This window comes from Salminus brasiliensis, chromosome 15 (genome assembly GCF_030463535.1).
Source record: "Salminus brasiliensis chromosome 15, fSalBra1.hap2, whole genome shotgun sequence".
Taxonomy (NCBI): domain Eukaryota; kingdom Metazoa; phylum Chordata; class Actinopteri; order Characiformes; family Bryconidae; genus Salminus; species Salminus brasiliensis.
The window spans coordinates 21,239,162-21,256,140 of NC_132892.1; the positions used below are offsets into that span (position 1 = coordinate 21,239,162).

The window sequence follows — 16,979 nt, forward strand, 5'->3', positions numbered from 1 at the left end:
TAATAAAGATTAAAGAAGAAGTACATATCAATAAACTGTGGTGATGTGGTGGTACACTATTTACCAGAGGCAAATTTTTGACTCAACAACTAAACAGGACTTTTTGGTATTGCCCAACTCTCGACTTTCTCAATGAAAATTAAACATGCTAAGCACACCACAGAGCACTGCGTTCTGTAGTGATAAGCTAAGTATGAGTTCAAGTTTGTTTGGCTTGCTCAATCCAACAAACAATGCTGAGGGTCACTGTAGTATCTCAAACTAGCTCTATCTATCTAACTATTCCAACCTGGCTATTACTAACCCATTTCCTAGTTATTTGCCCCACTTGTTTGTAACTTATTTGTAAAAAGTTGTATAAAAAAGCTTTCCCTCAGAAATATGGTTATAGTGTGGCTATGTGAATGAACGTTGATTGCCTAACCGAGAGATTTTGCAACAGGTTCACCAAAATATTCTGGAAACAGGGACACCCACACAGCCCCACACTGCTGCACCCTCCCACCCACAGTATAAAAGTATAGGCTTGCTTCATTTAACTGCACACGGCTGACCTGGCTCAACTGGATTGCTTACCATGAAGCTGCTCCTGGTGGTCCTGTGTGGTTTCCTGGCTCTGGCACTAAGCTTGGCTGCTCCCGCGTAAGTATCTTCTCCACATTTCTAAAAGTTTGTTTGACGCAATCCGTTAGAAGACAGATTTTTTGGTTCCCTAAAGAACTTTTTTACAGATTGTTCTTCACAGAATATTTTCACTGACCATTTTCTTTTGTTAGATAAAATGTTGCTTTTCCTAGAACCATTGAGAAACAATTATTTTTAAGGATATTACAGTGGTCTACCAACCCTGCCCGTGGAAATCGACCTTTCTGCAACTCCAACCCTAGGCCACCTCACCTGATCAATGTAATTAGGGCCTTTAGAGGTCCTTGCTTGCCTGAAGTTAGACCTTCAGGAGGAGAGTTGGTGACCACTGGTATGGTGAGAAACCTGTGTAAATACACTGCAAAAAGATATTTCCCCACAGCTTCACTTCACTAGTGTCTTCAGGTTTATTGTACAGTACAATACATGCAGGGTTCGAACGGTTGCGCTATATTTGTTTGTTTGTTTGTTTTATGAACCTGCGTGTAGCACATTTATTATACCTCAGTTTGAATGTTCATATTATCTTTTCCCTCTGTGTTTGCTGATTTCTGTTTGCTAGGTTGCAGAGTACAGCATTCGATCAATACTACAGTGGTCAAAGTCAGCTGTCTAGCTCAGCATGTTTTTTAGCGAGTCATGCCTTTGCCTTTCAACTTCTGATCACCCCCTCCCATTGTTTACCAAGCTGTCATTTTTTTTATTCTATTTCCATGCATGTAACCAGTCAACTGTAATAAAAAATGTATGGCCCTAACATTTGATTAACGTTGATTTCTATCTATTTCAGCCAGCATGATGTTGAGATGGCAGGTATGTTTATCAGATTTGTATTTGTATTTGCATTAATCATTTCAGAACAATTTAAAAATCATGATTCAGGAGATAATCAAATTAACACAATTTATCCCAGATGCAACTGATCAGCCAAAGCATGGTTGATACTTGAAGTTTACTTGAATACTTGAAGTTTAGAATGGGAGATGCTAGGCTAATGTTGCTTAAATGGGCTTATATGGTCACCAATCTCATCTTGGTAACTACACACCCAGTTATTAGCTTCGAAAATCAATTGAAAACATTTGCCGAAACAAGATAAGTAAAACAGCATGGATAGACCTTACTTTTACCCTGAGGTAAAAGTAGCTAAACGTGTTTGGTATCTGAATTTTGCATCTTTAGTTCAGAAGAGGAGATGCTATAGGCCAGCACTGCTAACAAACACTGGATAATTCCCCCGAGGTAACAGTAAGTCACGCCGTGTTCTAACCTACTGTGTCTGAATCAGGGTTGGGTGGTGTTTAGAAATGTTGGCAGTGTCTCAAAATGAGGACCCTGTGATCAAACAACTTGGATCGTTGCTTGGACGTTTTCTAAAATGACGCAGGATTATGCAAGCCACGTGAACCGAGAACCATCTGCACTACTTGCAAGACTTACACTACTTCCCACCCCCGGTAATATTGTATACAAGGGCAATATTTTGATATAGTATGACGGTATGAAATAACCCTTGTCTGAATGAAACGTGAATATCTGGGTGTGTTTTGAGCAGATTGAGGCACGGTTATGGGCATGTATCAACCAAGATGAGATTGGTGACAGTCTACGTCCAGTGTTAGTTAGTAATTCCATCTTATAGCACATCCTCTTCTGAGCTAAAAAAGCAACGTTCAGATACCAAACATCTTTGGCAGATAGACTTAATAAGTGGGATAAGTGGTAAATATGTTCATTCGATTTTTATGTCAAACTATTCCTTTAATGCCTACATATGAAATAGATTTTATCATTTATAATTCACTAATTCAGATAAACGTTCCTTTTTAGATGCTCCTGTAGGAAATCCACAGCCTGAAGAACACTCCCATTACGATTCCAAGTTTGACCGCTGTGATGGCATTGAGTTTGATGCCGTTGCTCCTGATGAGAAAGGAACCATGTTCTTTTTCAAAGGTGCTTAGTAATGACACATTATTTATTTATTTATTTATTTATTTGAAAATGTTTGACAAATTTACATTCGCATGGCCCAAAAACTTTACATTACGGTGTTCGCTTGATCCTCATCCTCATCAACAACTACTAAAAACAGAAAATAAAATGTAGACTAGCATAAATTACATAGTGGTTGTCATAGCTTTTCCAACCTCCACAACTCCACAATCTCCTCCACAAAACAGAAAAAAGCACAAGAACCAGAGAGGGATAAACAAATTAATAATATGTAGTTTATTGAAAAAGATTCAGGCTTTCCAAGACAGCAAGTGTTAATCGCAGTTGCCAAGGGAACAACACCTCACTTCTTGTACTTTCTTGGGGTAAGGAGGGGCTATTACCATTTAGGCTGGTTTATACTGATTGACCAGAATACCAGCATTCAAAACACATTATTGCTAAAAAAAACAAAACCTTGCATCTCCAAAGTGGAAACTTTACAGGAGGGGGAGAACTTTTAATAAACTTTTTTAGTCAGTATAACCTCAACGATTTTATGTAATTCTGGACCATTTCTGTTTGTCCATTCATTTTGAAATTCATTATGAAATTCATCATGAAAAAATTAACCATGAAATATGACAGAATGTAAAGAACAACTACCAGATTTGCATTATGGTCAAAGGTGAAAAACAGTCAAAATGGAGATAACAGCAACGATATGCTGTTTTTTGCTAGTGCTGCTAGCATGCTGGTCTCTTCTGTTTTATTGGTCGCTAACATTTTAACTTCAACAGGTGACTATCTATGGGAGGGCTTCCATTATATGACCCCACTCACCCCTACCAGTTTGTTAGTTTACCTTGATTAATACACAAGTATCGTAACTTCAGACACATAAAAGATACTATTTTGTCAGCTGTCCTTGAGAAATGCTAAGTCATAGGCCTCTCCATCTTTTGTCCGGTATTAAGTTCTGGATAAATTTGATCAAATAAAAAACTAAATTCTCTAACAGAGAGAATACTAAACTCATTTAGCATTGTAACCTGGTGTTACTATGACTTACTATAGCATGTATCTTCTCCTCAGGGCTTCAGCAAAGACTTACTGTAGCATGTGTCTTGTCCTGAGTGCTACATTTTATTGTCAAACATTCCAAGAGCTCTGGACACCTGCTTTAGTCCTGACAACAAGGACTCCTCTCACAAAAGGCAACACCTCCTACAAGGTCTATGCTGGTTAAGGCTGGTTTATGCTGGTTGACCAGGATAACAAAAACATAGCATTGTAACTGAATTTGTTACTGACATTATCTTCAACAGGTGACCATTTATGGAAGGGTTTCTCAGGCCCCAGTGAGCATGCAAATGGTACTTTCCAGGAGCTAGATGAATATCATCACCTGGGCCACGTGGATGCAGCCTTCCGCATGCACAATAAAGACGAGGATGCTCTAAAAGACCACGACCACATCTTTTTCTTCCTGGTATGGTGTAGTTTCATTGTGGCTACATATATTCATATCTTTATTTTATGTAATGTATTGTTTTAAAATGTCATGCTCCAGGCAGGCCTTCCAATAAACTAAATGTTTTAGTAATGTTCTTATGGCCCCATGAAATATTTTGTACTGGTTGAACCTTACTGTGGCATATTTTTCTGAACGCTTCAGTAAATTAGACTCATCTTTCCAATAGTTCCTAAAGTATAAGTTCTATTTGTTAGAACACTTGATTTGGAATTCATGAAATATGTTTCAATGTGAATCTACGCCAGGATGACAAAGTCTTTAGCTACTACAACCACACTCTGGAGAAAGGCTTCCCATTAGAGATCCAGCAGGTATTTCCTGGAGTACCCAGCCACCTAGATGCAGCGGTAGAGTGTCCTAGAGGAGAGTGTGTCACTGATTCAGTACTGTTCTTCAAAGGTGAGTAAACAATCCTTGTATCAGTCTTATTTACTATAATCACTGACATACAGATTAGATCTGTCTTTGGTTATCTCTGTTGAGTGGGATTTTCCTAAGAGGTAAATGTCACCTACCAAAAGTAAACACATACTAAAAGCCTGTAAACACCTACCAAGTGTAAATACCTACTTAAAGCCTATAAACACCTATGGAAATTAAACACCCCCTAAAATCCCACCTAATAAAGGCCTGTCAATGCCTACTAAAAGCCTGCAAATACCTACCAAAAGTAAACACCTACTAAATGTCTGAAAATATCTATGAAAAGTCTGTAAATACATTTAAATACCTGCCAAAAGTACACACCAACTAAAAGCCTGTGAACACAGATGGAAGTAAACACCTTCTGAAAACCTGTTAACACCTGCTAAAAGCCCGTAAAAATCTACCAAAAATAAACACCTACTACATTTGTGTAAGAATCTATCAAAAATAAACACCTACTAAAATCATGTATAAATCTACCAAAAATAAACACCTACTAAAATCATGTATAAATCTACCAAAAATAAACATCTGCTAAAAGCCTGTAAAAAATCTACCAAAAATAAACACCTACTACATTTGTGTAAGAATCTACCAAAAATAAACACCTACTAAAAGCCTCTAAACATTTATGAAAAGTAAACATCTACTAAAAGCCTGCAAATGCCTACCAAAAATAAACACCTACTAAAAGGCTGTAAACACAGATGAAAGTAAATACCTCTGAAAAGTAAACACCTCCTAAAAACCTGTCAACACCTACTAAAAGCCTGCAAATATCTACTAAAAGTCTGTAAATACCTAAATACCCACAAAAAGCCTGTCAATATCTACCAAAAATAAACACCTACTACAAGCCTGTAAATACCTGCCAAAAGTACACACTTATTCAAAGCCAGTAAATATCTACCAAAAATAAAAACCTACTGCAGCCTGTAAACACCTATACCCCTGAGCTAAACTAAGCTAATAAGGGGTTAAACTTTGTGCTGTACTAAAAGCAAATGTGTCACATGAAAGGTTGCTCTAGTCATATTATCTGGAATAGGTTCTGTTTGAGTATTGGAAAGGACTGGGCCATGACCCTGTAATGAAACCTATTTTCCTTCATTTCCATATTTTCATCAGGAAGTGAAGTGTTCAACTATGACATCAAGACCAAGACCGTGAAGAAGAAGGTGTGGGGTCACTTGCCCAACTGCACCTCTGCATTCCGCTGGCTCGAGCACTACTACTGTTTACATGGCCACAACTTCACCCGATTCCATCCCGTGTCTGGAGAGGTGGTAGGAGCTTATCCCAAGGATGCCAGAAACTACTTCATGACTTGCCCAAATTTTGGTGAGTCTGCAGTGCGTGATAACGCTTGAGTCTAATTTCAGTCTTGTAGACTTCTGGAAGTTCATAGTCCTGTTCTGTCCTGTCTTGTAGGTCATGGGGCTGGCCACAGCAAGCCACGCTGCAAATTTGATGCCATTAGCACAGATGACCAAGGCAGATCTTACGTATTTATAGGTGACTGTGATTTCCTACAATGGTGTCGGTTTGTATGAGACTTTTTTTTCTTCATTTTTCTAATGTCTGTATTCTCTACACAGAGAACTTATACATCAGGTTGGATTCACACCGTGATGGAAGCCATCCTTTCCCCATAGCAAGATCGTGGAAGGAGATTTCAGGACATGTGGATGCCGTTTTCGCTTATGGTGACAAGCTGTACATTATCCAGGTGAACAAACATGCAAAAACTACTGATAGTTTTCCTTGGGAATCTTAGATAATCTCTGTAGGCCTTCCAGTTCCTTTACGTAGCCCATGCTTTGTGTGGTTCGGGCTTGTATACAGGTATAAAGGACACATAGAGTGTCACAGCAACCACTTTGGCAACTGAGACACCACTGCAACCACATAGGATACCATAGCAACTGCCTGGCAACCAACATGGATCACCCTAGCAAACACTAAGCAACCCTATAGGGACCATCTAGAAACACCATATCAACTACCTAACAACCACTTAATAACATCATACTAACCACCTTGCAAAACCATAGCAACTACCTAGTAACATCATAGCAACCACCTTGAAAAACCATAGCAGAAACAATAGCAACCATCTAAGAACCACTTTGCTGCATCACAGCAGCTGCCTTGCACCACCAAAGCAACCACTTTGCAAAAGCATATCAACTACCTAGCAACCACCTTGCAAAACCGTAGCAACTACCTTGCAAAACCATAGCAACCACCTAGTAACACCATAGCATTTACCTAACAAAACTATAGCAACTACCTAGCAACCACTTAACAACTCCAGAGTAACCACTTGGGACACCCTAGCAACAGCCTAGCAACTGCTTGCAAAAAAACACACTTAAAAAAACACTTAAACTGTTCAAGTATTCTGCATTTCCTCCAGGAAATACACTTTTCTAGTTTTATTAATGTAAAAGTAAGCTGTAGATGTTGCCTGTCCAATTAACCATAATGGCATGTTTATGATTGACAGGGTAATCAAATCTACATCTACAAATCAGCAGCACATTACACTCTAATAGAGGGCTATCCTAAACCCCTGAAGGAAGAACTGGGCATCGAGGGACCCGTGAATGCTGCATTTCTCTGTGCGAATGAACATGTTGTCCACATTATAAAAGGTTTGCCTTCATGATTTTGACATTACTAATCAATTGATATCAGAGTAATTTTATTACCAATACAGCAATTATAAATGTGGTTACATTATTTGATATTGCTAGTTATATATACTAAATACTGCTTGAAACTAAAACAAAATATTGTGGCAGTAGAAGGAGACATAGTTTCACTGTATAAACTGTGATAAAAATGAGTTTCTATGATATTCTTGCAACAAACCCAAAAAGGAAAATATTACATATATCAGTAACAGTGATACAAGTCATAAATCAGTTATTAACTCATTCATTTATAATAGGTCTGATTGGTAGTCTTTTACTGATTGAAAAAGCTGTTAAGAGCTACATATTACCTACTAACCTAAGTACTACCAACAGTACTTAACAGTTAGTACATATAAGTCCTAACTGAGGACATGATTAGTCTAGTTCTTTAGTCCACAGTTTATTTCCTCATTAACTGCGTACTGACTGTTGATTATTAAACTGCCAGTGAATTACCATGGTTTGTTTATTTAGCAAGAAAACATATTGCTACATTTGTTCTAAGGTGTGCAGCACACCAGGCTTCAGGCTATCAGGCTTCATTTGTATATTTTTCCAATTAACATCAGGGGACACAAAAACAAATAGCTAGCCATTAAAAATATCAGTAAGTATCAAGTCCACATCAATTCCTTATCAATGAATCATGAAGTAATAGAAACATTTAAATAATGATTAACAATGACCAGCATTATTTTACTGTGAGGGACACAAAGCAGTGCGTAGTTGTGTTAACAGTTATAGGAACTAAAGATGTATGAAAATGTGTGTGGGGAGGGGGCAATTCTGAGCACAGTCAGGCAGCTACAGGAAAGTGACAGTAAATCATGTGATATGACATTATAAGATTAACAGATATCAGTGAATTAAAGCTAGTAAGTTTTCATAATACATCTTTATTTGTGTAAACACATTGATCAGGTCAATAGCAGTGCAATTACCTAAACTAAGCTCTTAGTTATCAGTGTACTCAAGTAATAGTAATCAAGTACCAGGCAATAACTAATGCTTAACAAAGAGTTAACATATTAATAATAGGTCATAAATGATGAATTAACAATCTAATAACATTGCAACCCAAACTAAAAATGTTAACCATATATCGATTCGATTTAGATTCGTTCATTTTGTGGAATTAATGTGATTCATGTTTTCATTTTTCTCACAGATCAAAAAATGATGGACATTGATTTGGCTGCAACCCCAAGAGTTGTTAAGATTGAATTTCCAATCCCCATTGCTAAAGCTGATGCTGCCATGTGCGACGCCGATGGTGTGAAGGTGTACGTCGGCCCAATATACTACCAGTACCAGAGCCCTAGAATTCTGGCTGTGGGCAAGATCAGCCCAGCACCCTTTAAGATCTCAGCGGAGAAGTTTGGCTGTGAAGAATAGGAAGCTTTTACGTTTATACGAAGTGCAGAGAATATTCATTTGTCATAGTTCCTTCTGCTTTTGAAGTGTCTGCACGATTAGGAATAAACATTCAAAATGTGTAATGTGTCTCATGCTTTATTTTTTTCTTCACTTTCAATGCAAAAGAACAAGTACAGTTTGTTTCTATAGTACATTTATAACAACCAAATCTTTACACTACAAGAATGAAAAAAGGGCGTACTTGATAGGCCATAAACATTAACAATACACAGGATTCAGTCGTTTTACAAAAGCTTACCAATATAAGTATATTTGAAGTTTTGACTCAAATGCCAGTAATGGCCGATCTAAATAGGAAGACTGTCCCAGAGCCTTGAGCCACTAAGAGAGTTTGATCATCTTGAGTTTTTTCTTAGTCTGGGAAACCCTCAGAAGAAGTGGTCAGCGGATCTCAAGGCTCTTGACGGTGTATGGATAAGTGATATTAGTGATATAAGTGGGAGCCCAACCATTTAGTGTTAACACTCCAAGACTTATCACACAAGGTGTATTACTCAGTAACTACAGGGGCTTCCGTACAAACTAGTGCGACTATCCTCTGGTAACAGAAGTTTGACATAACACTTTTTTTCTGAACTGAATAAAATGCCAATGTAGGGATGATAATATTGGTCAGTTTGGGATGATATTGGGATGACAAAATTGGCCAATATTGGTTTGATTTACCAGTAAGTAGTCGAGCTGCTGCCTTTCGGACTAGCTGTAGTTGCGCTAGTGAGGACTGACAGTGAATTACAGTAGTCCAAATACATAAATCACCTTTTCCAGGTCATGACCGACACGAATGGCTTAATCTTGCAGATATTTCTCAGATGAAAAAATGTGCTTTGATGGTTTAAGATAATTAAATGTGCAGTGATGTAAGCAAGTAAATAACCAATTCTCCATTCTAGCTGAAGCTTTGTAGAGCTGAGCAGATCTTATTAATTAACCAAAAACTGATTAAAATCACAATTGAATGCAGCACTTCACAGATCCGTAACTGTGAATTTCATTGTGTTATTGGCTAAAAGAAAAATAATTAGAATAACAACACATCCATGACAATTTTGTCAGATCACCCAGAAGAAGGTTCATTCTCCTCAGCACTTCCCTTGTTTTCCAGGGCGAATCTCAGTTTCTGCCAAAAGAGCTGAGTGTCCTTTCCAGGTCTGGGCCACGTGAGGTAGGTACGCTTCTTTATTAGTCTTCTCATCCTGTAATACGGAGACAGCTCAGGAGTTGGAATATCTTCCAGGAACACCAGGATTAGGACGTCCTTCTTCTCGTCAAAGAGTCGGAAACTGGCCACCTGGATTTCTCTGGAACACCACTCGCTCTCCAGGTAGTGGCGGCTGATCACACAGATGGTCTTACGGCTACCATAGATGCCCTCCACAATGTTATCCACGATGGGCTTACCTGGCTGGAAGTCTCTGTGGTGTAAACACAACCTCCAGCCCTGTTCTCCCTCCAGCTTTGGTAACAGCTCACTCACAACCCAGTGTTCATCATGGGTGTTGTAGGAAATGAAAGCGTCGTACTGGAAGCCATTTGTCTTTTGCTTTCTTTGCCGTCTGCTGTCGTAGAGAAAGGCCAGGAAAAGGTAGTACGTGTAGATGACCTGCCACTTCAGGAAATGGTAGAAGAACGAACAAAGCAATGTCAAAAGGACCAAAGTAGTCGTGGAGATGAAACACATGAAACCCACGTCCACGCTGCAGGAGTTCACATCAAGATCCAGGAGCTTCTTCCCTCTGAGGTTTGCAGGGTAATTGCACTTAAACGTGTCGGCATTCAGAACTTGCGTGTCTTTGCCATTTATTGTCCAGTTAATAAACCATGCGTTGGTACAGTCACATAAGAAGGCATTCTGTTGAAGGTCCAGGTATGTCAGTTTTGAAAGGAACTCAATTACAGTCTTGTTGATGACTGTTATGGCGTTGTGTCTTACAAACAGCAGTTGTATTTCAGAAAGGTTGGCCTGCACAAGGAAGTCCATCGATTGCAAGCTGGTTTTCACCATGACAAGTCTGTAGAGTTGTTTGAGAGGCCGAAATATTTCCGGAGAGAGTGATGACAACTCATTTTTGCTCAGATCCAACATCCGTAGACCAGGTGTGTATTTAAAGGTGTGAGGATGTAGGGAACTAATGCCAAGACCTCCAGCCCATAACACATTTAAAGAGGTCAGTCCCTCCAAAAGGTTCAAAGGAATGTTCTCCATCCCTTTATGGCCTTGACTGAAAATCGTTAGAGAGTTAAGGTTTGTTAGAGAGACAAAAGGTGGTTCATTGAGGCTCTTTTGGGTTGAGTAAGATATGTAGTTGTTATTCAAGCAAAGATGCATTAACTTTGGAAGTCCTGAGAAAACAGCAGGGCTTATAGATTTCTGGGTGATCTTGTTGGATTGCAGGTCCAGTACAATTAGATTGGTTAGTCCTTCAAATGCACCTGCTTCTATATACGTTATCTGGTTATCTAGTAAATATAAGGATCTCAGAGAGCCCAAACGTCTAAAATCACCTTTACTAATGGAATGCAGCTTGTTTTGGCTTACATCTAGCATTTCTAATTTCTGAAGTCCTGACTCAAAGTAACCCTTCAGGGTGATTATTTCTGTGCTCATGATCAAGTTCTTCAAGTTGTTCAGATTTTGGAAAGCACATGGTTCCACAAAGTGCAAAGGATTTCTGTAAATGTGAAGGTTTGATAATTTTGTAAGATTTGCAAAGTCTAAGCATTTTAATACTTTTATGGAATTGTAGCTGAGGTCTAAGATCTCCAACAAGGACACATTTCTAATGGCAGTAGGAACACTTTTTAGCTTGTTATGGCACAGAATTAGTCTAGTGAGTTTCTCCAGTGAGGAAAATGCAAATTGCGAAATGCTTAAGAGATTGTTTCTAGGCAAGTCCAGTACAGTGAGCTGTTTGCATGATCTGAATTCCTGCTCTGATATGGAGTTCATGTTGTTTCCCTGCAAGTGGAGGACTGTCAATGTGGCAATCGGACACGCAACCTTAATTATGGATTTTGCTGGAACTGGACCCAAGTATTCCATTTTCAGGTGAGTCAGTGATGTGTTAACCATTTGTAGCACTGTTGCGATATCTTCTGCTGCCATTTGTATCCCACTTACGTTCAGTCTGATCACGTTTTGCAGGTAGTTTTTGTCCAGTACTTCCCATTTCATGCTTTCGTTAATGAAAGCCAGGTCTATAATCTCCAGCTGAGGAAAGACATCCTCTGTGAGGCTGAAGACTTGCAACGGATTGCGGGACAAGTCTATAGCTTTCAGATTCAAGGACGTGTTTGATATTATCCGTGTTTGAAAAGAGGTGATTCCATTGCTTCCAATGTGCACAATACTAAGGTTGGGTAATGTGAAAAGAGGCCGCAGCTTTTGGATGCTCTGTAGATGATTTCCGGACAAATTCACCATCACCAGGCTAGTAAGGGGAGCAAAGGCGGAGGCACTGATACTTTTGAGCAAGTTGTTGTCAAGCCGGAGCACAGTGAGGTTAAACAGATTTTGAAAGAATGCTGCTTGGATGGTGGTAAGTCTGTTGAAAGCAAGATTCAGATCTTGCAGTGCCCCTAAACTCTTGAAAGCCCCATCCTCCACCTCATGAAGCACATTGTGGGACCCGTTCAGGTGTCTAAGATAGGACAGATGTGCCAAATCATCGTACTTTATCGTTGATATGTTGTTTTGACAAATATCCAGTGTTCTTATCTGGTAGGGTAAGTTCTTTGGTACAGCGTTAAGGTTCCTCTTACTGCAAAGAGCCAACAGGTTCTCTGAATATTTCGGAGATACTTTTATGTTACAGTGTTTCACAAAGAAGCCATGCACCACAGTGACCTGTAGGTAAAATGACATCAATATAAAAACAGTCATGTTGTGTTGCAAGGAGAATGCTCCCAGCTTAGCTTTCATGATTGGGCTGTAAATAACTAGTTGGCCCTTTACATAACTGTTGGGTCTGTTGCTTGTCCTGGTCAGAGCTTCTTCTTCTTCTTCATATGATCTAAAGAAATCATCAGAGAGAAACCAATTTAAGTTGTGATGAAAACTTTACTGATAAATATATACATTTTAGCATACAAATGCAGCTTGACTTGCTACTCTAAAACAGCACTCAGGTATATTCACCTCACAACTCTTATATTAACTCCAGGGGATGTTAATTGACCAGTTTTTTTTGTATCTATCCCCTGACTTCAACGTTCACTCTTCAATAATCTTTTCTCTGAGTTGTGTGGAGTGTGACTGGACCTTCCAGACAGATTGTCTCTATACTACAATCACTTGAGAAACATTTACTTTACTCAGGTGATCTCCATTTCACTAACTGTGAGACAACCAGGACCAATTGCCTTGACCTATGTTGAACTAGGTCAGTCACTTTTTAAGGGGGTGAATATTTATGCAATCACATATTTTAAGTGATATATTTTTATTTGATATATTATAATATTTTTATTTTATAAATCCGTTTTTGTTGTAAATTTGTGTTAAAAAAAAAGGCAAATTATATGAACCAAAATTCCATTTCTACGAGCAAAACAATTGGGAAATATGCAATGCCTTTTAATAGGCACTGAATATTCTGAATTTCATTCATTCATTTTGAACAAAATAAAACATAACATGATGTGCCATTACTTTTGCACATGCCACACATGTAATATGACAAGGACTCTTTTAACTTTCTGTCTGTATTTTGTGCAAAACAAAAACAAACAAAACCTCTTACCTTTAAAAAGTGACCACACTCAACACTTTAGGGTAAAGTTTGACCGCCATATAAAAGCTTGTTCACTGCTGATATCCTCTGCTGCATTAGGCTAAAAAAAACACAACCAGAACGCACATTTCAGTTCCTGAAAGATGCTCTTAATACAAGGCAGAGTGCTGCTGAGAAGCAACAACCGCCCAAGTCTCATGTGACAATGCTATATATGGCTTTGAACAAAATGCTGCAAAAGAGGAAGACTCTCACTGAGAAAACCTGGGTAGTAAAAATAGAGATACGGTAAAGTGTAGTGAAAATTAAAGTACAGAGACAAAATACACTTGAGTCCAAGTTTGAAAAGTATGTACATTTAAACTCATTCAAAACATTACACATTAAATCAAGTTCAGCAGATTAAATTCATTGTTTATTGTTTTCTTAGTTCTTAGGTGGTGTGTGATGCTGTGGTTTCAGTGGGAGTGGTTCTAGTCTTTGCACAAGAACAAATGAGTGTATCTCTGGGCAGTTTCAAGGAATTAGTTGAAAAAATAATTTCAGTTCTGAAAATAAATGTACTTTAATTAGGCAGAATGCTGCTGGGAAACAGAAGCCACCCAATCCCCATGTGACAATGCTGTATATGGCTTTGTTCAATATGCTGCTTTGTGAAGACTCATTCGAAGAAGAGTACGAATACCAGGCTGGTAAAAGTACAGAGACACAGTAAAGCACACAGAGAAAATATTGTCGCTGTCCAATGAAAAAAACACATATCTCCAAAAGGCAACTATACAATAGAAGGCAAAAACTTTAAATGGAAGTCAATGTAAAATAAGAGTTTATTCCAAGTGATTTAGAGCATTTCTATTGGTCCATTCATCCAGAATTATAAACGGTGTACAGAGCAGCCACAGGGTTTAAAATGGAGATACATGGTTTTCATTGGACAGCAGCCATAAACAGAGATAAGATAAGATTGTTCTTACTCTTGCTTTGTATATGGAGAGTAAAAATTGTAAAACTTAAAGGTTTCTACATTTAAAAGTAACACATTAAAAGTAAAATAAAGTAAAAATTAAACAGAAGATGAATTATGAATTATCCAGAGCGACCTACAGGGTTACTCATATTACAGAGGTGGGCCAATGTAGTGTTAGGAGTCTTGCCCAAGGACTCTTATCGGTGTAGCGCAGTCACCAAGATCAGGAATAGAACCCCAGTCTCCCACATAGCGTGGTAGCTCACTTGCCTTTAATGGAGTTATCTATTGCGCCACACCAACCACAACAAATCAAGTCATGTCAGGGTTTAATCATTTGGACAACATATCAGGACAATCATGCATTGAAATGCTTGTGGGCAGCCTCTGGTAATGCAGTGAGATAGAACTAAATATGCTAAATAAATGGAAGAAGAAGGGCCCTGTGAAATTATAGGAACTAACTATGTGTAAATAAACTGTACAAACCACTGTACAACAGGCTATTCAACCTGTAAGCACAGGATAGACACTTCACAATGTACAATGGATGAGGAAGTGGGAGGATAGAACTGTACTGATCTGTGACATGACTGGTTTAAAAAACTCAACAGTCCAACAAAATAGGACCCTTTTCAACATGTGTAAACAACCTTGTTCAGAACAGCTGGTTTGAGGGTCTGTTTCTTTAAATGGTAAAAAGACAATGCTCAAAGCTGATTTACAATGTCTACTTTGTCTTTGTACTTTGTTTAGCACACAAAGAAATAAAAATCTCCTGAGGATGAACAGCTAATGCCACATAGACACACATTGCGAATGTGACCTTCATAGTTCCTGGTTTTGTGCAACATGTTCGATTTCAGGATGAGTAAAGTTGATCTCTCCCAATTTAATCTCTAATTTTTCCTACCTATGTGAATACGAAGATGTAGAGATATGTTCCCACCAGTAGGAAACTGAATCAGAACCTGGAAACACACAGAAAACTGAGATTTTTGGCAGTTGGCAGTTTGGTGCGTCCAAACAAGGTAGGTGTGAACTAGTCATGAGTTTCATCAGTTAATCAATAAGATCCATTAATGTGAGAAATAAAAATGAATAATACATTATATTTGATCAACAGTCAACAATCTATGAGCAGCATAGTTATATAACGATGGACATATAGTATATAGTCTTCATTAGGTCATCTTATGCTAAACTTATAATCATAATTATAACATAATAACTCATAATAAAAGTTATGTTAAACTACATTAAGGGAAAAAGTTCGCAGTTACGTTTATTAATAGTAGTTGTGAGCTACTGTGCTAACCCACCTGTTGCAATTGTGACAATTCACATATTTACTTTAAATCTTCTTTTAGCACATTTATAGTATATAGTTGGTGTTAGAATCTGTGTCAGTGCATACCCATGATCGTGGGATAGACATGGGATTTAGGCCTGTATGACACGTAGGCCGTAGCTTGTGTTTCATATGATCTGGCCATAACATTTAGTGACAGTGGTAGTAGATGAACAAGTCTCCAATTTATCTGTTGTTTAGACTCGTCAACCCAAGACGTCATGACCATCCTTGTGTCTCAGAACATATGATCTTCCATGTCTCTATTATCCTATCACATGATTACATAATGACTATGTGTGCCTCTCCTCTTCTCAATGTATATATACTCTGCCTTTCCAACCAATAAATGGGAAATCATTTGAGTACAGACCTGTCTCTGTCATTCTTTGAGTTGCCCCAGCTAGCTGCAGGATCGGGAAGAACGGGGGGCTTCATGCTTGTACAGCTCTAGTATTGAGGTTGAAGCCCAGAACCAGACTATCAACAGACGGTTCTAACAGTTGGGTTAACTATTTGGACAGTGACACTTTTTTATTAATCTTTCCCCTGTACACCAAACAATAAAATAATGGATTTGCATTCTTTTAGCAATCAAAATTAAAATGTGTGAGTAAAATATCAGCAACATTGCCATTTTCAGCTGAAATTCAAGGGGTTTAAAAAAATATTGCATAAGCTGTTTAGTACCTTTTAGTACTTCTCCATTTTGATGGGCCATATCCAGTATGTAAAGGTTAACAGCACTCTTTTGGATCCTAAATCCATCAGTACAGGACCTGTCCAGAGTGAATGAGTGTGTGAGTAGACACCCAGGCAGTTATGTACTGAAGTTGAAGCTTATTATATAAAATACTGGTACATCTAATTATTATTTGGAAATAGCAAATTTTGTTCAGCAGTGCAATGCTGGTGCAATGCTTATAATCTCACTATAAAACAAAGTGACGAGATGGTTCTTGATCCTAGAGCCCAAATTGACTACAGTTCTGTTTCCATTCAACACATCCCTATTAAACAGGTTTGTTTTTACAAATAACTTGGTGTTCATGCTGATATACTGTTCGCCTAAAAGGTTCATATGGAAAGTTTTTTATTTTAGTATATAGCAAAGGTTATACTGAAGTTGAACAGTTGAACAGTCTGTGCTCAGAAGAGCACCAAAAAATAGTGACTAATTCAACCCATCCGTTACTCCAAGTATCAGCAGGTTTAAGTTCAGTGCCCAGTTTGGACATTGTGAGTT

At 38.3% G+C, this 16,979-nt stretch overlaps 2 protein-coding genes across 2 annotated transcripts; one reads left to right on the forward strand and one right to left on the reverse strand.

Moving 5' to 3' along the window:
• The first annotated feature begins 577 nt into the window (after positions 1-577).
• Positions 578-8,640, forward strand: hpxb (hemopexin b). Its single transcript, XM_072657610.1, has 10 exons — positions 578-642; positions 1,436-1,458; positions 2,476-2,601; positions 3,909-4,072; positions 4,363-4,516; positions 5,672-5,884; positions 5,975-6,058; positions 6,142-6,272; positions 7,053-7,200; positions 8,414-8,640. The coding sequence occupies exons 1-10, from the start codon at positions 578-580 to the stop codon at positions 8,638-8,640; spliced, it is 1,335 nt and encodes a 444-aa protein (XP_072513711.1).
• Positions 8,641-8,741: 101 nt separating this feature from the next.
• Positions 8,742-13,502, reverse strand: LOC140535995 (uncharacterized). The gene is made up of 2 exons (XM_072657596.1): positions 13,425-13,502; positions 8,742-12,695 (listed from the first exon to the last, which is right to left on the reverse strand). Exon 2 carries the CDS (start codon positions 12,602-12,604, stop codon positions 9,740-9,742), a length of 2,865 nt encoding a protein of 954 aa, XP_072513697.1. The 5' UTR covers positions 12,605-12,695; positions 13,425-13,502; the 3' UTR covers positions 8,742-9,739.
• Positions 13,503-16,979: the final 3,477 nt, after the last annotated feature.

Coding starts and splice junctions, on each gene's coding strand:
- hpxb (XM_072657610.1), top strand. CDS start 578: ATGAAGCTGCTCCTGGTGGTCCTGTGTGGTTTCCTGGCTCTGGCACTA. Junction 2,602..3,908: donor AACCATGTTCTTTTTCAAAG/GTGCTTAGTAAT, acceptor TATCTTCAACAG/GTGACCATTTATGGAAGGGT. Junction 5,885..5,974: donor CATGACTTGCCCAAATTTTG/GTGAGTCTGCAG, acceptor CCTGTCTTGTAG/GTCATGGGGCTGGCCACAGC.
- LOC140535995 (XM_072657596.1), bottom strand. CDS start 12,604: ATGAAAGCTAAGCTGGGAGCATTCTCCTTGCAACACAACATGACTGTT.